Source organism: Orycteropus afer, unplaced genomic scaffold, assembly GCF_000298275.1.
Source record: "Orycteropus afer afer isolate SDZICR_OR568_19922 unplaced genomic scaffold, OryAfe1.0 scaffold00085, whole genome shotgun sequence".
NCBI lineage: Eukaryota > Metazoa > Chordata > Mammalia > Tubulidentata > Orycteropodidae > Orycteropus > Orycteropus afer.
This window is the reverse complement of record NW_006921672.1, coordinates 6,914,236-6,932,469: the sequence shown is the minus strand read 5'-3', so window position 1 is coordinate 6,932,469 and position 18,234 is coordinate 6,914,236. Positions and strand designations below refer to the sequence as shown.

Genomic DNA, 18,234 nt, shown 5'->3' with positions numbered 1-18,234 from the left:
AGGCATTCTCAAAGAGTCGAGTAAAAAACACTTGGTCACATCCCCTCCTTGGGAAGGCCCAAAGTCAATTCATTCCAAAAACAAACCGTGTAAGAGGGAGCAGCCTGGACCCCAATAGGAGGTCCCACCTTCTCTTCACCTTTAACTCTTCTTCCTATTCCAGGGGACAAAGGCTGGCCCCCTGCTTCTAAAGAATCCTCCCATCCAGCTAGAATACTCAATACAAGCCATTTGAGTCTGAACATGCCCCTATAAAGCCAATGTCAGGGGTCAAAGGAAGTTAGTGCCAAGCCCACAATGTCTCAGAAGGAGACCTCACTCTTCTCAAGTCTACAAATGGCTGTTTCTTGAGAAGAAACACAAGGCATTGATAATATAGGGACTGGGAACCATAGAAAACTCCTGACTCAGGGATTTATGCCTCTGCAACAATGGCTGTGGTGTACCTGGGATGGGACAGCTCTACAGATCACCATAGGAAGCTTAAGAAGCCATTAAATTCAAGTTTAAACAAGCTACATCAGGGGAAAAAAATGGACTCAAAACAGGCACCTGAATGCCTTAAGGACCCTGCCATTTTGACTTTGGATCTCCTGTTTCTGCTTTATTGATTCTCACACCTGCTCTGCTAGGCTGCTTAAGTAGACATTCAGGCACTCTTACATCCATACCACCCACCTGGCATCCAGAGTAACTCAAGAGACCAAGAACACAGAAGGAAAAGTGATTTCCCCAGCTCCTCCCCAGCCCGGTCAAGGCAGAGTTCTCCCTTCAAGACATCCTCTCCAAAAGACAAGCCTCCTAGATTTTTTTTAGATGCTCTCCCCCTTCCTCCCTAGGCTATCTCTTGCCAGTCTCCAGAGCTCATCTCCCTGGCCCCATTCTCCTCCTCCAGCCTTTCAGTGCTGTCATCAGAAGGACCCATCTCCGCTGCGAATGTAACTGAAGCCAAGAAGTATCTGGTTCCGATGGGAGAACACTCTAAATCATTTGCTCCATAACAAAGGGTCCAAATCAGAGTCTTCTTCCCAAAGAAGCCTGGGAAAGAAAGGAGGTGCTGTTCATAGCCAGCACTGTAACTGCTTCTGCCCTCAGAGTGGTGCAATGGGGCAGGTTAGAGGCCTGAGAGCAGGGCAAAGGATGTTGTATAAATACAAAGCCTTCTTTCTTAGGAAACTCTCTCTAGCTCAAGCTCAGCTCCCCTCTGCCAACAGTCAGTTCAGGCTAGCTACCCTTGCCTAAAAAGCTAGGGAGGAAAGTGATGGGATTAAAAGGTATTTCCAGAGGGAAACAAGGAGAAAAACACTGGTACAAAGAAGTCCCAGGACTGGCAGGAGAGAAGTGAAGATGGAAACAGGCAGGCCAAAAATGCAAAGCTGGGCAGGGGCACTAAAGATGGCAGTAAACCCTGCCCTCTGACTGTAGATACTGATGTCACTCATGTGGATGAAAAAGTCAAAACAAGGAGACCAAGTATCCAGTGGGAAAATATTAAGTCGGCAAGCAAATACTTCATGCAGTTTCAGGACTACATAGAAACAACAGCAAAGTCTCCATTCCCAAAAGGGAGCAGCAGAAGGTATGGATGACCCCACTCTCTTTCAGGGGCCTGAAGCCCTCCTTCCCATATCCAGACCCTCCCATTTGCCCTTGCTCTGGGATTTCAGAGCAGCAATGATGTCTGTCTGTAGAGCTTTGGCAAATTAACCCAATAGCTTCTGAGTCAACCTGAATTTTGGTAACTTTGTTTCCTAGAACAATCCCATTGAGTCTGGTCTAACTGGGAGCAGCAAAGTTGACCCCACTTCAAATCTTGTGGGGAAAAAAAAAAAAAAAATCCATGGGGGAACAAAATAAAGAATGCTTTTTCTCGACCAATGCAGTTTGCTCTAGATTATTGACGGTGGTGATTTTCTTTCTCAAAGTTTTTGAACAGGAGCAGTAGACAAGGAAGGAAAGAACAATGCCTGCTTAAGTCCACAGTGACAACATTGCAATCTTCAGGCTTTCAGAGTGGTGCAGCTAACTCTGCCAGCGCTAGCTCTGGGGCTGACACTACAGATGATGGTCTCTGCCTGGTGCCAATCCTTCACATCTGGGGCCATTTGCTCAATTGGATTTGGTTCCAAGGGAAATGAACATTGCATTTATCATCTGGTTCCCCGGTGGCAACTATTGCTTAGCTGCTATTTAGGATTATCTGGAGACCATGAGACAGATCCAGGGGAGTGCTTACTTGAAGCACTGTTTCGCCTTATTCAGAGAAATCGATGTATCGTTTGCCCAGTAAGTGTGCCTTTTTGTTTCTCTGCTTTCCCACCTTCCCTGGATTACCTTTCCCTCCTCCATACTCCCCAGTTGTGACTCCTGCTCAAAGCAATCCCTTTCTCATTTTGCTCTAATCCGGAGCTCAAAGAGGATGTGAGCAGACCTCAGTTGGACAGTAATGCTACAAACTGATGTGCATTTTAAGCCAAAGGGGTTGACTAAGCAGCATGAGGAGAGTGGCTGCTCTGGGTTAACCCACTAGTGGCTTGTCTTCCCTAAGCATATACATCTTTGTTTCCACAGGCAGCACTCAGTAAAAACACCAATTTTCCCCAGTGAGACCTGACCTGTTTACTCCTCAGCTGAGATGGTAGCTTTAAAAGACTTTTGAAGAGTTAACCTAGTCTCAGTCTGATTCTAGTTTCTTTGGATTCTACTCTCCAAACAAGGTCAAGGTCAAAACAGAGTAATCCTTACCCTAAATGTCAAAATCCCTTACCTTAAATGTCAAAATCCCTTACCCTAAATGTCAAAATCCTTTTTTTTTTTTTAAAAAAAAGTAGGAAAATTAGGAGAAGCTCACAATATGTTGATGAAAGTAATAGCATTACAGCTAGTCTGTAGTTGGTACAGAGTGATTTCCCTTGTCCTATCTCAAATGATCCCACACAAGCATACAAAGTCCCACATCCTCCCCGACAGGCCAGCTGGAGCAAAGAGTGGCTGGGCTGTTTGACTCAACACAGGTTCATACTCTGGTATATACGCCTTCCCAATGCTGGGCTGGAAATAATAATAATAACCATCTCCAGGAGGTGCCTAAAATCAGGGAACAAAGGCTTACAAATTTCCCAAATGTACCAACCCCTTCATGGCCCATTCCTCCCCCCAGGCTTCCTAGGATCATATCAGGATGCAGCTGATAATTAAGAACACAATCCATTTGCTCCAGGTTAAATGATTTCTTTGGACTTACATTCTTCTATGAGATACAAATACAGATTCAAGGAGTTAGTGGATGAAGACTCTCTTAAATAATATTTGTTGCTGCTGCTGCTGCTGGGTGCTACAGAGGCGATCCCGACTCATAGTGTCCCTACAACAACAGAACGAAACACTACCGGGTCCTACACCATCCTCACAATCATTGCTATCCTGGAGCACACTGTTGCAGCCTGTCTCAATCCATCTCATTGAGGGTCTTCCTCTTTTTTGCTGACCCTCTGCAATATTTTATAAGCAGTAATAATTCTCCCCAAGTCTGGATTTCTTAGAAGTTACATCACTCACAACTAATCTTGCCTTCCATGTCTGCTATCTGAAGGCTGATCTACCTCCAGCTTGAATCAGGTCAAATGTACAGAACTTTGATAGTGTTCTTCAACACTTTGATAGTGTTTTATTTCAGACAACGATCCTTGGCGTGTGGTTAGAAAGAGAACGCTCCTAGTTTGCTCCCAGCAGTCACTGATGTGGGAAAAACTGTTATCAGATATTCTCTGAAACATACCATTTTTCATCTAGACTCAAAAGCTAGATACACAATTTTAAAAAAAAAGAAGGAAGAAGTGGAGGTCCATGGCTCAGCATACCCCACCTGGGTCCAGCCATCAGCCACGGTTGTTGAGGATGACATTGCTAAAAAGACCCAAACAGGAGAGGAGAAAAGTAGTTCTATTGCATGGCTGAGACATATGACTTCACAGCTGCTAGAATCTAGACTTCACAGCTGCTAGACTCTAGATTTCACAGCTTACAGCCACCTCATCATGCATGTAGAAATCTTTTTTGCCATTAGGCTAGTTGAGGTTTATGAGCCTCCTCTTGTGGTTCTTCATAGTCTTCCCCTGGTTTCAGCTGGGGGCCAGGGATCATCACCGTCTGAAAAAGCAGGAAGATGAGTTGCCCACCAGCCAACCCTATGATTTATCCAGGAGTGATACCCACTCCTCCAGCATTCCCCCTCCCTGGTACTGCATCACCTCCTGTCTCCACTAGGAGAAGCCCAACAGGAGTGGCTTAGGATGCCAGAACTACTTGCCTCAACCATGCAAGCTCCATTACCTTCAGGATAGGCTGCTTAGGGGGTGCCCACTGGGGGACAATCTTGCCATGCATTCTCCAGCTCCCATAGGGGTTCACCAAGTGTTTTTCAAACACAACATACTCTAGAACATCTTTGGGTACATCTTCCTGTCCATACATCAACCGACCAAACCTATCATAGATGGCCAGACTCTGTGAGGATGAAAGTAAATCCAATCTTAGTTCTTGGAGTTTTACATTTTGCTACACAATTACGAAACAACCTAACAAAACTTTTAATAGGTGGGAAAAAAAATGCTCAGAATTCTGAGTGTAGACTTAACTGATCAACTACTGACTCTTTACTCTTAAGAGTTTTTTTGATGGGGATGGAAGAATGGGAGAGAGTTGAGACCAGGGACGGTGGAACAGAATAGCTTCACTATGTGCTGCAGTGAAGTTAACATCTAGTGGTAGGAAGGGAGCAGTAACAGAACAGGGAAAGCCGTGGTGAGCCTTTCCTTAGAACCTCCAGTCCTGAGCAGTACTCCAGAGGTAGGTGCCCACCCGAGAGTGAAGTATAGCTGGGAAGAAAGCAGACTGGTGCCCCTACCTGCCTGGTGTGCATGCGCACAGTGACTTGGCCGTATATATTGCCCTGGTTCACCAGGCTTGAACAGCGAACCTGAACCACCTGGGGTGGTTCCAAAGATTCCACAAAGCTCCAACGGACAGTCTTATATTGGATGTCCCAGACCATGTCCTAAGGGCAGAGGAGAACAAGTGCAACTGGGGTTTTCCCTCCTTTGAGGGAAGCTGGTCTTGTTCTATCTGTTCTCGTTTCCTGCTATACTACAGCCCACATGCCACACCTCCCCCCAATGCCTTCTGCTGCCTGTTTTCTCTCTCACCTTTAAGCTCCTGACTACGGCATTAGTTCATCTGGAATATACCTCATGACAACTCTTGCATGTATCTCTGATGACCACACACACACACACACACACACACGTATATTTTTTTTTCCTCTCACCTTTTAGTAGTAAAGGGTGGGAATTTTGCAGGGAAATAAAGGTTAAACTGCTAAGAATAGGGGTGCTAAGACTGGGGTGGTTAGGCTGAATTGACAAAAACTGAAGTTTTCTTTCTGAAACCTATAACTAAACCAAAGTGTCCTCATTCTTAGCTGTCTCCTCTAAAGTACCTAGTATCACATTGAGCACACAAAATAAACCTCCTGAATTCTTGTTAAATACTTTATTACATTGTAGGCATGTACAGGTCTGGCCTAACATAACCCATACCCTGACCTCAGGATCTGCACCGTGGTTTCAGCACTGTTTGCTAATGGACTTCCTCTTTCCTCATTTGCCATGGCCCTTACTAGAGTTTGTGTCAAGTCACTATCATTCAATAATGGAATTTAAACTTGCACCTTATACTTCATGTACTTTCAAAACTGATTCTTTTAAGAAAACCAAATGCAATGTCTAGAATCTGCTCATTCAGACATCCCCACAGTTCTAAGGAGGATGAGAACCTACCGGAAAACAGTGTTCTGTAACCAAGGTATGAAGCCGATCGTGGTCTGAACTAGAAAAAAAGAAATACATCTTTGACTCCTACTTTTATAATACCATTTTATAATACCATGTGTAGAAGTTGAAAATATTTGGTAATTTAAATTTTTTTTTTTAAACAACAGAAAACAATTCAACTCAATTTCACAAACATTTTCTGCACACCAACTATAAGCCAAGTAATGTGCTAAGGTCTGGGGACAAAGAGATGAATAATAACATGACTTATCAGAAAACCTTGAGATCTAATAGCAGAATAAAGTTATGCTTGAGTCTCAAGAACAGAAAGAAATTCTGTCATTATCCTAGATCATTAAGATGGGCACGAGACCCTCACTGGGACATGAGGATTGATTTTTGCTCTAATCTTTGGGCAACAAAGTCCAACACAAATAATAATCAAGGGCTCATCTGATCTTCCTGTACTCTGACACATCATCAGTACCAACTAGCTTGGTGCTGATTTACGTGATCTTAGTAAGATAACCTTACATTAACATCTCTAGCCAGAAAATAATCATTTGTCTTTTCTGGTTCTTTCTTTCTTTTTCCCTATCTTTGCTGCTGCCAGAGTGACCTGGTCATACTGACTTTATGCAGTCAATAGGTAGAAAACAAACAGCAAACCCCAACCCCCGCAGATGAGATTTCAGAGAGTTCCCTAACTCAGGAATCTTAAATAAACCTAAGACCACAGACCAGCTTCTTTCAGATACACACATGGCTTTTCCCTATAATTTAATCTTTTTTGAAGAGTGTAACTCTTTGCCCCCTTTGAAAAACCTCATCTCTAATTCCAGAGTGGGTAAGACATTTGTTCTATCTGCTTCAGTTTTACCTCTATCCCTAATAGGAGAGAGTCTAAGTCATTCCCCACACCATAGCTCTAAACTGGAATGGCTACCATGACTGGTACCAGTGAATGAACTCTTCCTCCTCACTATCCTGGCTTAGAAATCTTCGGTAGAAATAAATTTCCTTTTCTATGAGTTCACTTACCATTCTGCAGTGCAACTTACCCTGAGAAATAAAAGGAAGACATCTGCTCTGGCAACATAATGGACTGGACTAATGTGGAACTATTCCTGCTATAAACATCTGGAAATGTTGGATCAAATATAACAACACACAAACACACACACTCTTAAATACTCCAGGCTAGTTCACAAGAAAGAAAGGTAAATCCCCAGATGCCACAAAAAAAGAGGGAACTGAAAGCCCAAACGGAAAACGTGCAAGCTGATGATACCATGATGGCCTGAGGGATGATGAATGGATCCAGAAATAGGATCTAATGGCGCTACAGCTTGACTTTTCCTGAAAACTTGAATCTTTACAGGGCAGGGACTTGGAATTGAGATCCCTGCATAAAGCTATGACCCAAAACAGGTTGCAGCTAGAGGGAAAGGAGACTAGAAAAACAGTCAACCTAGAGACAAAGTTTGGTCTATGGCCATACCACCCTGAACACGCCCGATCTCGGAAGCTAAGCAGGGTCAGGCCTGGTTAGTACTTGGATGGGAAACAAAGTTTGTATATGTCCAGAATTGTGAGTGGAAAAACAAGCAAAAACCTGTGAAAAATTAAGTCCCCAAGCCTACAATATAATATCCAGGTTTGGCAATAAAAGTTGTTACCTATATGAGTCAGGAATTCCTAAACTAAATAGCAGGCTTCATAAGGATATATACAACGATATTATTCGTGTAAAAATTTAAAACATATAAAATAATACCATATGTTGTTTAGGTATACACATATAATGAAAGTATAAAAATATACATGACAATAATACTTAGGATAATGATTATCTCTGGGAAGGATAGTGGTTATCTCTGGGAAGGGAACAGAATGGAGAGATGGGGCTTTAGATGTATCCATAATGTTTTATTTCTCCCCTTCCAACCAAACAAAAGATTTTAAAGCAAATCTGGCAAAATGTAAGGATATATTAATATGGGTTGGTACTTTTCTACCATGTGTGAAATGTTTCATAATTTATAATTTTTTTTAAAGAAAGAAAACAAAATCATTAATGCATTTAGAGTGTAAGTTTTGGGTCCTATCTGAAGTCTGGCCACAGTTCCAAGAATGTCAAGAATGGTCTAAGGACTAAAGATCATTCCTGGCAAATTTCACCTCCCCAGCAGATCTTACTTTCCTTTCCTTAGCTGAACCAAGAAACTCTTGGAAATTTTTAAAAGAAGCTTACTCAAAATAACTAAGAAAAGGGAAATTAAACACACAAAAAGGATCAGGATGAATTAAGGAATCGGGTGTGGTGAGAACAGCAGGCATTCCAGTCCAGAGTCCCAACAGCTACTGCTGGAACTGGAACAAATTAAATGGTGAAAGGTTCTAGAAGCTGAAAGTAGCAGCTTAGGACAGCGTCAGTCACTAATTATTTCCCACATAGAAAGTTCTCTCACTCCAGAACCCCCCCTTTTTTTTTTTAATTGTTATTGTGGTTTGGGTAAAAAGTTTACAGAGCAAATTCATTTTCCATACACATTTAGTTTCACGACATTGACTACAATTCCCTAGAACTCTTATTTGGAAAAAAAATAATCTGTTCAAAACCTAAGATAATAGGTGCAAATAGAATGGGTAAAAGATAGGGAATCCACTTACTTGTTTAGACAAAGGTGAGCTTCAACGAAGATATCCTTAGCTTTTTCAGGGAAGTCCTTTGTTTTAAAATTTGCATCATATTCTCTTATTTTCCGGATTCTGTAAACGTAAGCATGAGAATTTTTTTTTTTTCTATTTTTTTTTTTTTATTAGGATTTGGGTGAAGATTTACAGAGTAAATTCACTTTTCATACAGCAGTTCACATATACTTTGTCTCATGTCATTGACCAAAATTTACAATGCAGCAGCTCCCCTCCCACTTCCTCCCCATAGTTACCTCCTCCCAGTGTCCATCCCTTCATACCCTTCTGCACCCTGAGCTATCTCCCTGTGCATAAGCAGCCCTTCCTTCTCCCATGATTGTTCTCTCCAGGGCGTGTGTCTACTTGAGGTAAATGTTTAACTCACATGCCTGTACTTTGTTTGGCTGGAAACCACAGTTGTGGGTTCAATTCCAGACCTGAAGGGCAGCTAGGGGCCATAGTCTCAGTGGTTACACCAGGCTCTATTGGACCAGCAAACCTGGTCCCCACCTTCTTTTTTTTTGCCTCCAAATGATTTTGAGTTTTGTACCACATTGTTCTCCCTCTTTATGCAGGATCTCCTACATCCCTTCCAAGTGGATGGCAGTGGTAGCTGGGCACCATCTAGTTCTTCTGGTCTCATAGTTGTATAGGCTGCAGATCGGATGGTGTACCAGTCACTAGGACTGATTGTTTCCATTAATTTTGGTTTTCTTCTTTCTTCTTGATGAGGAGAGACCCACTGTTGCATCTAGATGGCAGCTTGCTAGCTTTTAAGGCCCCAGTCGCTACTCGCCAAAGTAGTAGGTGGAACAATGTTTTGTACAGTATGTTATGCCAATTGAACTTGATGTCCCCTGCGACTATGGTCCCAAGCCCGCAGGATCAACTACTCGGTCCCTCTGGGTAGCTGGCTGTGACCAAGTAATGACCATAACCTTACCCCTTGTCAGCTCTACTATACACCTGGGAATTCTGATCATTCATATGAACTTATAGGCCCATTGTCTGCCAACCCTATATATGATCTTGGATACACTCTCCATTTAGACATACCTAATTGTTTAGCTTGTTCACCCATCTATCCGTCCCTATACCCATGTTTGCTTTCACTGACAACTCAGTACTGTATATGCAAAGGGGTTCATATTTGTTGTCTGTACTGCCCATGTAACTCTCTATGTCTTTCTCATCCTCAATGCTGCCATATTGGTCACTCACATTTGGTACATTGCCCTTCTCTTCACCCAAATCAATATTTATCTCTATCTATCTAACAGCATTCCCTCCCCTCCCCTCCCACCCCTGGTAACCAACAAAGAAAATGTCCTCCAATAGATAAACCTTTCCTTAACTTTTACAATAACGGACTAATACAATATTTGTCTTTTTGTGACTGACTTATTTCGCTCAGCATAATGTCCTCCAAGTTCATCCACGTTATGCGGTGTTTTGCAGATTCTACATTATTCTTTAGCGTTGCATAGTATTCCATTGTGTGAATGTACCAAAGTTTGGTTATCCATTCCTTAGTTGTTGGACATCTAGGTTGTTTCCAAGTTTTGGCTATTGTAAATAGTGCTGCGATGAACATCGGCGTGCATATATCTGTTCTTGTTATGGCTCTCACTTCTTTAGGGTATATACCTAGTAATGGGATGGCTGGGTCAAATGGTATTTGTATTTCCAACTTTTGAAGGAATCGCCATACTGCTTTCCACAATGGTTGTACCATTTTACAGTCCCACCAGCAGTGTATGAGAGTCCCAATCTCTCCACAACCTCGCCAGCATTTGTTATTTTCTGTCTTGTTGAACTTTGCTACTAGTGCTGGAGCAAGATGGTATCTCATTGTTGTTTTGATTTGCATCTCTCTAATAGCTAATGATCGTGGAGAATATTTTTAAAGATTTCTCAGCTTACAGTATCGTTTACTAACTTCTGTCCAATTATTCAATAATCACTTTTTAAATGCATCAAGTCTTATAAATTCAATCGTCTATCTTGAATCAACAATTTTAAAGAACAAAGCCCTCCATAATGAAATTTCAGAATTCTAAAACCAAAGAAAACAAATTTGCCCTGTGAACTTTCGCCCAAATCCCGACATAAATAAATAAATAAAAGAAAGTATCATATAAACATTAAGAAAGAAAAAATTGGTTTCATACAAAGGAACAATGGTCAGAATGACAGTGGGTTTCTAAATAGCAGCATTACAGCTAGAAAGACTATGGAATAAGGTACAGGGGATTTTAGTTGAGGGAAAAAAGATATTTCTACTGAAGATTTCTACCTGGGAAAACTGTAAGTCAAATAAGGAGCAAAAGATTTTGCTGATGAGCCATCCTCGCCTCCTATGTACCCCGATCTATTTTCCACACTGTAGCCAGAGTAAATTTTTGAAAAATCAATTCTCATCAAGTCAATTCCTTCATTTAAACTATGGCTTTCCACTGCCTTCTGGATAAAGTTTAAATTCCTTAGCATGGCTCTGCCTACTGGCCCTTCTCTGTGGTCTCATTTTCATTCCCCTCTCCTATTCACTTTAGCCATACTGGCTTTTTTCCAGTCCTTCAATTTGCCAAGCTCTTTCCATCTCAGAACCTCTGCTTACGCTGTTCTCTCTCTCTAGAACAATCCTTTAGGTCCCAGCTTTCAATATTATTCCCTCAGGGAAGCCTTCCCTGTCACATGCTCCCACAGTGCTCATACTTCACAAATCCTGTAATTATTGAATTGTGTGCTGTCAGTCTCAATGACCGTTTTCCTCCTCTACATGATAACTCCATGAGAGAAACTACTGTGAACACTATCATCAAAGAGCCCAAAGCTCAGGAGAGAAACAAGTGAAAGAAAATCACCGCAGCACAGAGTTATTAGAAATAGTAAGCATAAGGATACAATTATAGTAAAGACAGCTCCAGAAGGAGTAAGAGAAGGCTTAAAAGTGGACATGATGACTGAATTAAGTCTTGAGGAGTAAAATGAATTCTCTGGTAAAAAAGGGGAAAAAGACATTTTTCAGGCAAAGGAAAGGACATGCAAAGGCACAGAAGCATGGCATAGTATAGTCAAAGGAATTGCAATCTGCTCAGAAATGTTAAGTTTCTGGTGAGAAAAAGGAAATAAAGGGGCAGATGGTGGAGGCAAGGCAAGCACCAGATTATGAGAAACCTTGAATGTCACTGAAGAAATACGGATTTTATTCTCCAGGTCATAAGAAGCCACAAAGAGTTTTAAGCAGAGAAGAAAATATGATCTGCTATTTAGAGAAATAAATGATAAATTGTGGCCACACGAAGAATTAACATTGATTCAGTAGTATTACTTATTCACATAAGCCTATACATAATCCTGAAGAACTCGTTTCAGAATAGTCAGAGGTAGAGCAATAAATGCCAACGCGATGCACTGACGTTGAGTCGGACCCAACTCATAGCAACCCCTCCTTGGGTTTCTGAGGCAGTATCACTACAGAAGTAGATTGCCCAACCTTCCTTCTGAGGAGTGGCTGATGGATTTGAACCGCCAGCCTTCTGGTTAGCAGTCAAATGCCTTAGGCGCTAAGCCACCAAAAGAGACTAAAAAGGTTCCGGCTCATACCCCTTAACTAAGGTCCAGTTACTACCCTAAAAAAGATTTGTCTTCTTGCCCGTTAGTGGATTTTCCTACTCTCTGAAGTTTACTCTTTAAGTATTTCTCAGGTAAACATTTTCTTTTTCATTACCATAAATTTTTAAATACATGACAAAAAAAAGTGTCCTATGAATTCCAAAGTCAACTCCCTAGCTGATGTGACAAAAAGTACCAACAGACTGTGATGAAAGAATCGGAATGCCCACACGCTTCTGCCTTAAATACAGACTCTATTACACAAAAAGAAAATACTATCAAATTATCAAGGGCGTTATATCAACCCAATCAACTCAGGAAGACTGCTCTGGGATAAAAGAACAATATTCTAATAGCAACTCCAACTGTCTTGGATACCTACGACAACTGGGAGGCCACATTCTTCTTCAATCGTTCAGTTCTCTGTTTCAGTCCTTCCTTTGAAAGTGAGGACATGCGAGCATCACCCTCAGGAGGAATATAGGCATCAAAAATACCAGCTGTAATCAGAAGAGAAAACAGAAAATGAGAAGAGACTGAGACAAACTCATCTTGAAGTCACAGAAAATTGGGAAGGATCCTAGATATAAAGGAGACTGAGGAAACAGACTTACATGAAGAGGGAAACATGTTAGTTTAAAAGATAATAATAAAATAATTTAGGTGTTCTCTCAAGAGTCTCAGTTTCTACTTCCACAAAATGGGGAAATTTCACCCTTGCTTTCTAGGAATAGTGTGAAAACAAGATCACAGATGACCTCATAAAATATGGTCCAAATAAGACAATATTAACTGAGGTTGGACTGATTTCATAGTTAACTAAATACTGTTAATCACAGTCCAAATCATTCCACTTTCCAGAAGATCTCTGCCAGAATGGGACTGAATCAGGGCCCCCAAAATACCACGCTTCACCTGTACAGGCCAGATGTATGGGACGCTCCAAACGTTCGGGAGGAATGACCACTCCTGCTTTCCGAGCATGTTCTATAAACTCCTTTTGCGATTTGTATTTAGGTTCGTAAACAGGAGGAGTGAAACGTTTTTTCGTTCTCACTGGAACTGCAACTATGGACTGTGTCACTAAGGCTGGCTGGAAGGAAGGGAAAGGTTAAGATAATCTGGGGGGGAAAAATCAAATCTACTATCTCAAGCAAACTCTAAGCAAAGCGCTACAGAAATGGTACACCCAAAGAATGACTTAGGAACAATTAAATCATGCATCATGGGGAAAATGCAGTACCAGTACCATCTGAACATTTATTTGTGCCTCTTACTAGGCAGCCACCTTTTTACTAATATCACTCAACATTTATTAAAAGTCTTGTATACGCTTTTCTACAATACAGACCTATGGTAACCCCTATGGATGCAAAGTTGATTAAAGTAAGGTTTCTGCTTTCAGAGAACATTCAGCCTAGTGGGAAACTTAAACATCAACTAAATACTGAAACGAGTGGAATGCTGTTATTAAAGCATAAGCAAAGTCCTCTTGGCATCGCCTTCACATTTACTCAGACTACATGCTGCTCATTCTATTGGTAGACTCACCATAAACTTTATTCTATCTTTCTACCTCCCAAATGACCAATAAGCTCTTTAAAGACCGGGAGACCGTCTCTGGAGACTTTCTCTGAGCATGAGGTTTGCTCAGGCAGGGTCAGTGACGATACCGGACTCCCCTTCCACATTCCTGTTCAACCCTAGACAGCATTCACAAAGAATCAAGGCAAGCGAGCCCACTTTCTAAGCCTTTAATACCTCCCAGCCAGACAGACCGAGACCAAATAACCTGAGAAAATTCCGCGATTAGCTCTCCCCCACGACCCCGCCCAGACCCACTCTGCTACCTCTGATCTAAATAAAAGGGCTCGCGTATCTCAAACTTCCTCAACTTAGATCTTGTCCGGTAACCTCCAAGCGCACCAGGGACAATTGCAAAGCGATTGTTCCTCTCTACTCCGTCCTTCTCCAGCCCTCTGGGTTCTGTCCGTCCAAATCCTACCCACCTGCCGTGACCAACAGCCCAAAACCCTGGATAAGCAAGACAACCCCCGCAGCACGGGGGCTGCCATTTTGCTCACGCTGAGGCCGCCGGGATGGGGTTGAGCGTGAGGAGCGTCGCCCAGGAGAGGAGGCTCTTAGGGTGGAGCTAGCTCGGGAATGGAATTTTCCAGGTCGCGCTCCCTCCTCCAAAGTGTGCGCAACGCGGGCGCGCACGTGCGCGTGGAGGGAGGAGAAGGACGGGCCGCGCGTGCGTGGTAAGATGGGTTGGGAGTAGGGTGGAAGGCACGGCTGTCACGCGCTAGGAACTTTGCCCGAAAGCGCTAGAGCTCGAGGTGCGCCTGCGCGTGGGGCTCTGGCGGCAAGTGGCGCCTGCATTCCTATATGCTTGGGATTTTGCTGTACCTTCCATTCGGCAAAAGAGCTCTGGTGGCGCGATGACTGAGGCATTTGACTACTAGCCAGAAGATTGGCGATTCAAATCCACCAGCTGCTCTGCAGAAGGAAGATGGGGCGATTACGTACAGATTTACTGCCTTGGAAACCCAGTGGGGGTCCTTATGAGTCCGAATCGACTTGATGACGGTGTGTTTGGTTTAAAGAATGAAGACTTGTTTCCCATCTGAAGTTAGAAAGCTGAGACAAATGCTTTTTTTCACTGTCTAGAGTAGGTTGAAGGTACTGGGATCGCAGAGAGGGCGAGAAAAAATTTTCTGGGTCTGTGTCTGATCTCGGTATACTGTATAACCTTAAACATGACCTAATTTGTACCTTGCGAAGAAAAGTCTTTCTTACTGTCAAATTAAGGGTATTAATTAGAACTATGTTTACTGAGGGAGCTCTGGTAGCATAGTGGCTAAAGCACTTGACTGCTAACCAGAAGGCTGCTAACCAGAAGGCTGGCGGTCCAGTCACTCCTCGAAAGGAAGGTTGGGGAAGGTTGGGCAATTTACTTCCCTAGTGATATGGACCCAAGGAGGGGTCGCTATGAGTCAGGGCTGACTCGATGGCACATAACAACAACAAGTGATATGGAAACCCAAGGAGGGGTCACTACGAGTCGGATTGACTCAACATCACATAACAACAACATGTTTACTGAGGAGCGGTGCTAGTGGCACAACGGTTAGAGCACTCACCTGCTAACAGAAAAGTTGGTTGTTCTAACCAATTAGCTACTCCATGGCAGAAAAGACCTGGGGATCTGCTCCCGTAAAGATAACAGCCTAGAAAACCATATGAGAAAGTTCTATTCTGTCCTATAGGTTTGCTGAAGCAAAAGGCATGTGGACTAACAAAAACATTTCTGATTTGTCCCTTCAGAAAAGATGTGCAGGCTTATATTAATTAATTTACTAATAACTTAGAGTCCCTGGTGAGGTAAATGGTTCGGTGCTAGACTCCTAACTGAAAGGTGGCAGTTCAAACCAGGACTTCGGACTGGTTCAGCTCTATTCAGTCATGGCCAAGGAAGCAACACGTGAACAGACTCAAAGTTTTAAAATGTGAGTGAACTGGAACAGGAAAAGTTATGGGTAGAAACCCTGCTAGAAAATATAATCTCCCTCTTAGGAAACAAGGGCAATGTGCACATTGCATAGCAACCATTTTCTCTTGCCTGCTAAGCCTAAAACTTTGGTGGCCAGCTCAAAGATGGTGGCTGGCCACACCACTTTCAATACATATCTCTCTCCAAAATCCTGGTAATAACCCAATGTCATGCATCAGGCCTCTGAAAGGGCTCACTGAGCCTTTCCTGAGTCTCCCATATCAGGGCTTCAACTAGTAATTTTTCCTGCTCCAGTTAGTGTTCCAGATCACCCACATTTTAAACAAATCTGTTTCAGTTTCTCTTCCCAACCATGACTGAACTAGTTCAAACGAGTTTGAAGCCCTCCTTCAAACCCACCCAGAGGTGCCTTGAAAGTAAGATCTGGTGATCTGCATTTGAAAGTTCACAGCCTTGAAAACCCTGTGGAGCAGTTCTACTCTGGACACGTGGGGTCTCTTGTGATTTTGAATTGACTCAAGCAAACAACTGCTTGAATTGACTCAAAACAGCAACTGACAACAACACTAATAGCTTAATTGGAAACCACTTGATGGCAATGGTATATATATCTCTATAGAAATTGCTTGACATGTGCCAGGCAATTTCCTAAGCATTTTACATATATTAACTCAGTTAATCCTTACCGCAAGCAACAAAAATATCCCTATTACACATTTGTGGTTGGGCCACAAAGAGATTAAGTACATAATTGATTTAAGGTCACACGGCTAATAACAAGCAGAACTGGGATTCAAATCCAGGAAGTCTAATGCCAGAAACAAGACACTTAATTACTATGATGTACGTCCTCACATTGAGTTGTTAAAGAATTCATGATGTTGGGATAATCCTAGAAAATCTAGTATCGTAATCGAGTATTGCTGAATGGCAAATACTTTCCAACACATCACTTATTATTTTATTCTTACAATTAGCGTTGATTGAGCACTTACCTACAGTATTTTGCAATGAGTTAGGAACTATGGCTCACATATACAAGAGTTTACAGGCTGGAGTAGAATTGCTACAAAAGGTCCAGGTAAGAGCTAGGGACCATCACATGAAGGAGGTGAACTTTTCATTCTGCAGAACAGCTGGTGGGTTTGAACAGCTGACCTTCTGGTTAACAGCCAAATGCTTTATCCGCTACCCCACCAGAGCTCCCTAGATAAAAACATAAGGGAGTCAATATAATTTAATTCATTTTGAGATTAATTATAAGTGGGCTTATTATTATTATTATTATTGGCTGGTATTTTGGAAAATTCATATTATCCTCCTACATTATTAGCTCTATAGATAACTGGGAACTGTCAGTTGGGGAAATAACACTAAAAAGATATTTCTTAATCCTACAACACTAGTAATTCACATTTCAGAAAATGTAAGATGAACAGATGTTACCTTGGTAATGATGTGAACTTTTGGGAACTTGTGCAACTGGAGGAAGAAATAAGGTAGTTATGAGCTCAGTCTTGCAAAGAAGAGTCTTGCATGTAGAGACATTCAAATATTTATTCAATGAATGGGTGAGTAGCATCCAGATGGGATTATGATGAGGCAGAGGGCAAAGCTGATTTTCTGTTTCCCCAAAAAGAAAGGATTCTGGATCTACATGGAATCCAAAGAGGATGGAACCCCCTGTGGGCAGTAGAACACAACTTGTAACTTTTTTCCTCCTAATGTCACATGACATCAAAGATGAGAACTTCTGAAATTCTGCCTAGTAACCTACACTCTAGGAGAAGCACAGTTGATTTGAGCAAAGAAATCCTTCTGGAGATTTGGAAGAATCTGATTATAAACAATATGATACTTGGAATTAAGCTTGTAATATGTTTATTCTGTACCTCTTTTTTTGGACGTGAAAGCATGGAGGGTAAAAGAAGGGAATTGCTAAGATAAGGTAACAGAAGAAATCAAGAATCCTGACTTCCTAAGAAATATTCTGAACTGAGCTTTACTACCCATTGCCACTGAGTGAATTCCAACCAGTAGAGACCTTATTGGACTGTGATAGTGAAGGCTGTGTGTCACCTTGGTTGGGCCATGATTCCCAGTGGTTTAGCAGTTATGATATAGTCAGTCCCCATGATGAGATCTGATATAATGTAATCACCTCCATGATGAGATATGCTGTGAACAGCCAATTAGGTGAAAAGGTGTTTCCTCAAGGGTGTGGCCTGCTTCCAGTACATACGGATATCCTGGCAAAAAAATCTCTGGCTTTTTGCTTGAGTTCCTGCGTCTGGCTCATCATCATCTGCACTTGAACTAGTGGCCTGCCGTATTGCCTGCCAATCTTGGGATTGTTGCTTTCACAGCTTATGAGCCAAAAGTCGGCCATTTTACCTGCCAATATTGGATTCCTCAGCCTACAAAGCCAGCAGCCTGCTGTATTGCCTGCCTATCAGTAGAGGTCCATCAGACCTGCTAGGTGAGTTAGGAGAAGCCTCCAGCTTGACATCTGACCCATGGATTTGGGACTTACCACCTTCTACAACTGTGTGAGCTATCTCCTTAAGATAATTTTTT

The 18,234-nt window shown here is 42.2% G+C and overlaps 1 protein-coding gene across 1 annotated transcript; it reads right to left on the bottom strand.

The window, feature by feature from the left end:
* Positions 1-4,062: 4,062 nt before the first annotated feature.
* MRPL45 (mitochondrial ribosomal protein L45) lies at positions 4,063-14,239 on the bottom strand. The gene is made up of 8 exons (XM_007942001.2): positions 14,153-14,239; positions 13,059-13,236; positions 12,526-12,643; positions 8,505-8,603; positions 5,838-5,886; positions 4,907-5,056; positions 4,333-4,506; positions 4,063-4,149 (listed from the first exon to the last, which is right to left on the bottom strand). The coding sequence occupies exons 1-8, from the start codon at positions 14,216-14,218 to the stop codon at positions 4,063-4,065; spliced, it is 921 nt and encodes a 306-aa protein (XP_007940192.1). The 5' UTR covers positions 14,219-14,239.
* Between the last annotated feature and the right edge of the window lie 3,995 nt (positions 14,240-18,234).

Coding starts and splice junctions, on each gene's coding strand:
- MRPL45 (XM_007942001.2), bottom strand. CDS start 14,218: ATGGCAGCCCCCGTGCTGCGGGGGTTGTCTTGCTTATCCAGGGTTTTG. Junction 13,237..14,152: donor TGGGCTGTTGGTCACGGCAG/GTGGGTAGGATT, acceptor CCTTCCTTCCAG/CCAGCCTTAGTGACACAGTC. Junction 5,887..8,504: donor GCTCACCTTTGTCTAAACAA/GTAAGTGGATTC, acceptor CTTTTTTTCTAG/TTCAGACCACGATCGGCTTC.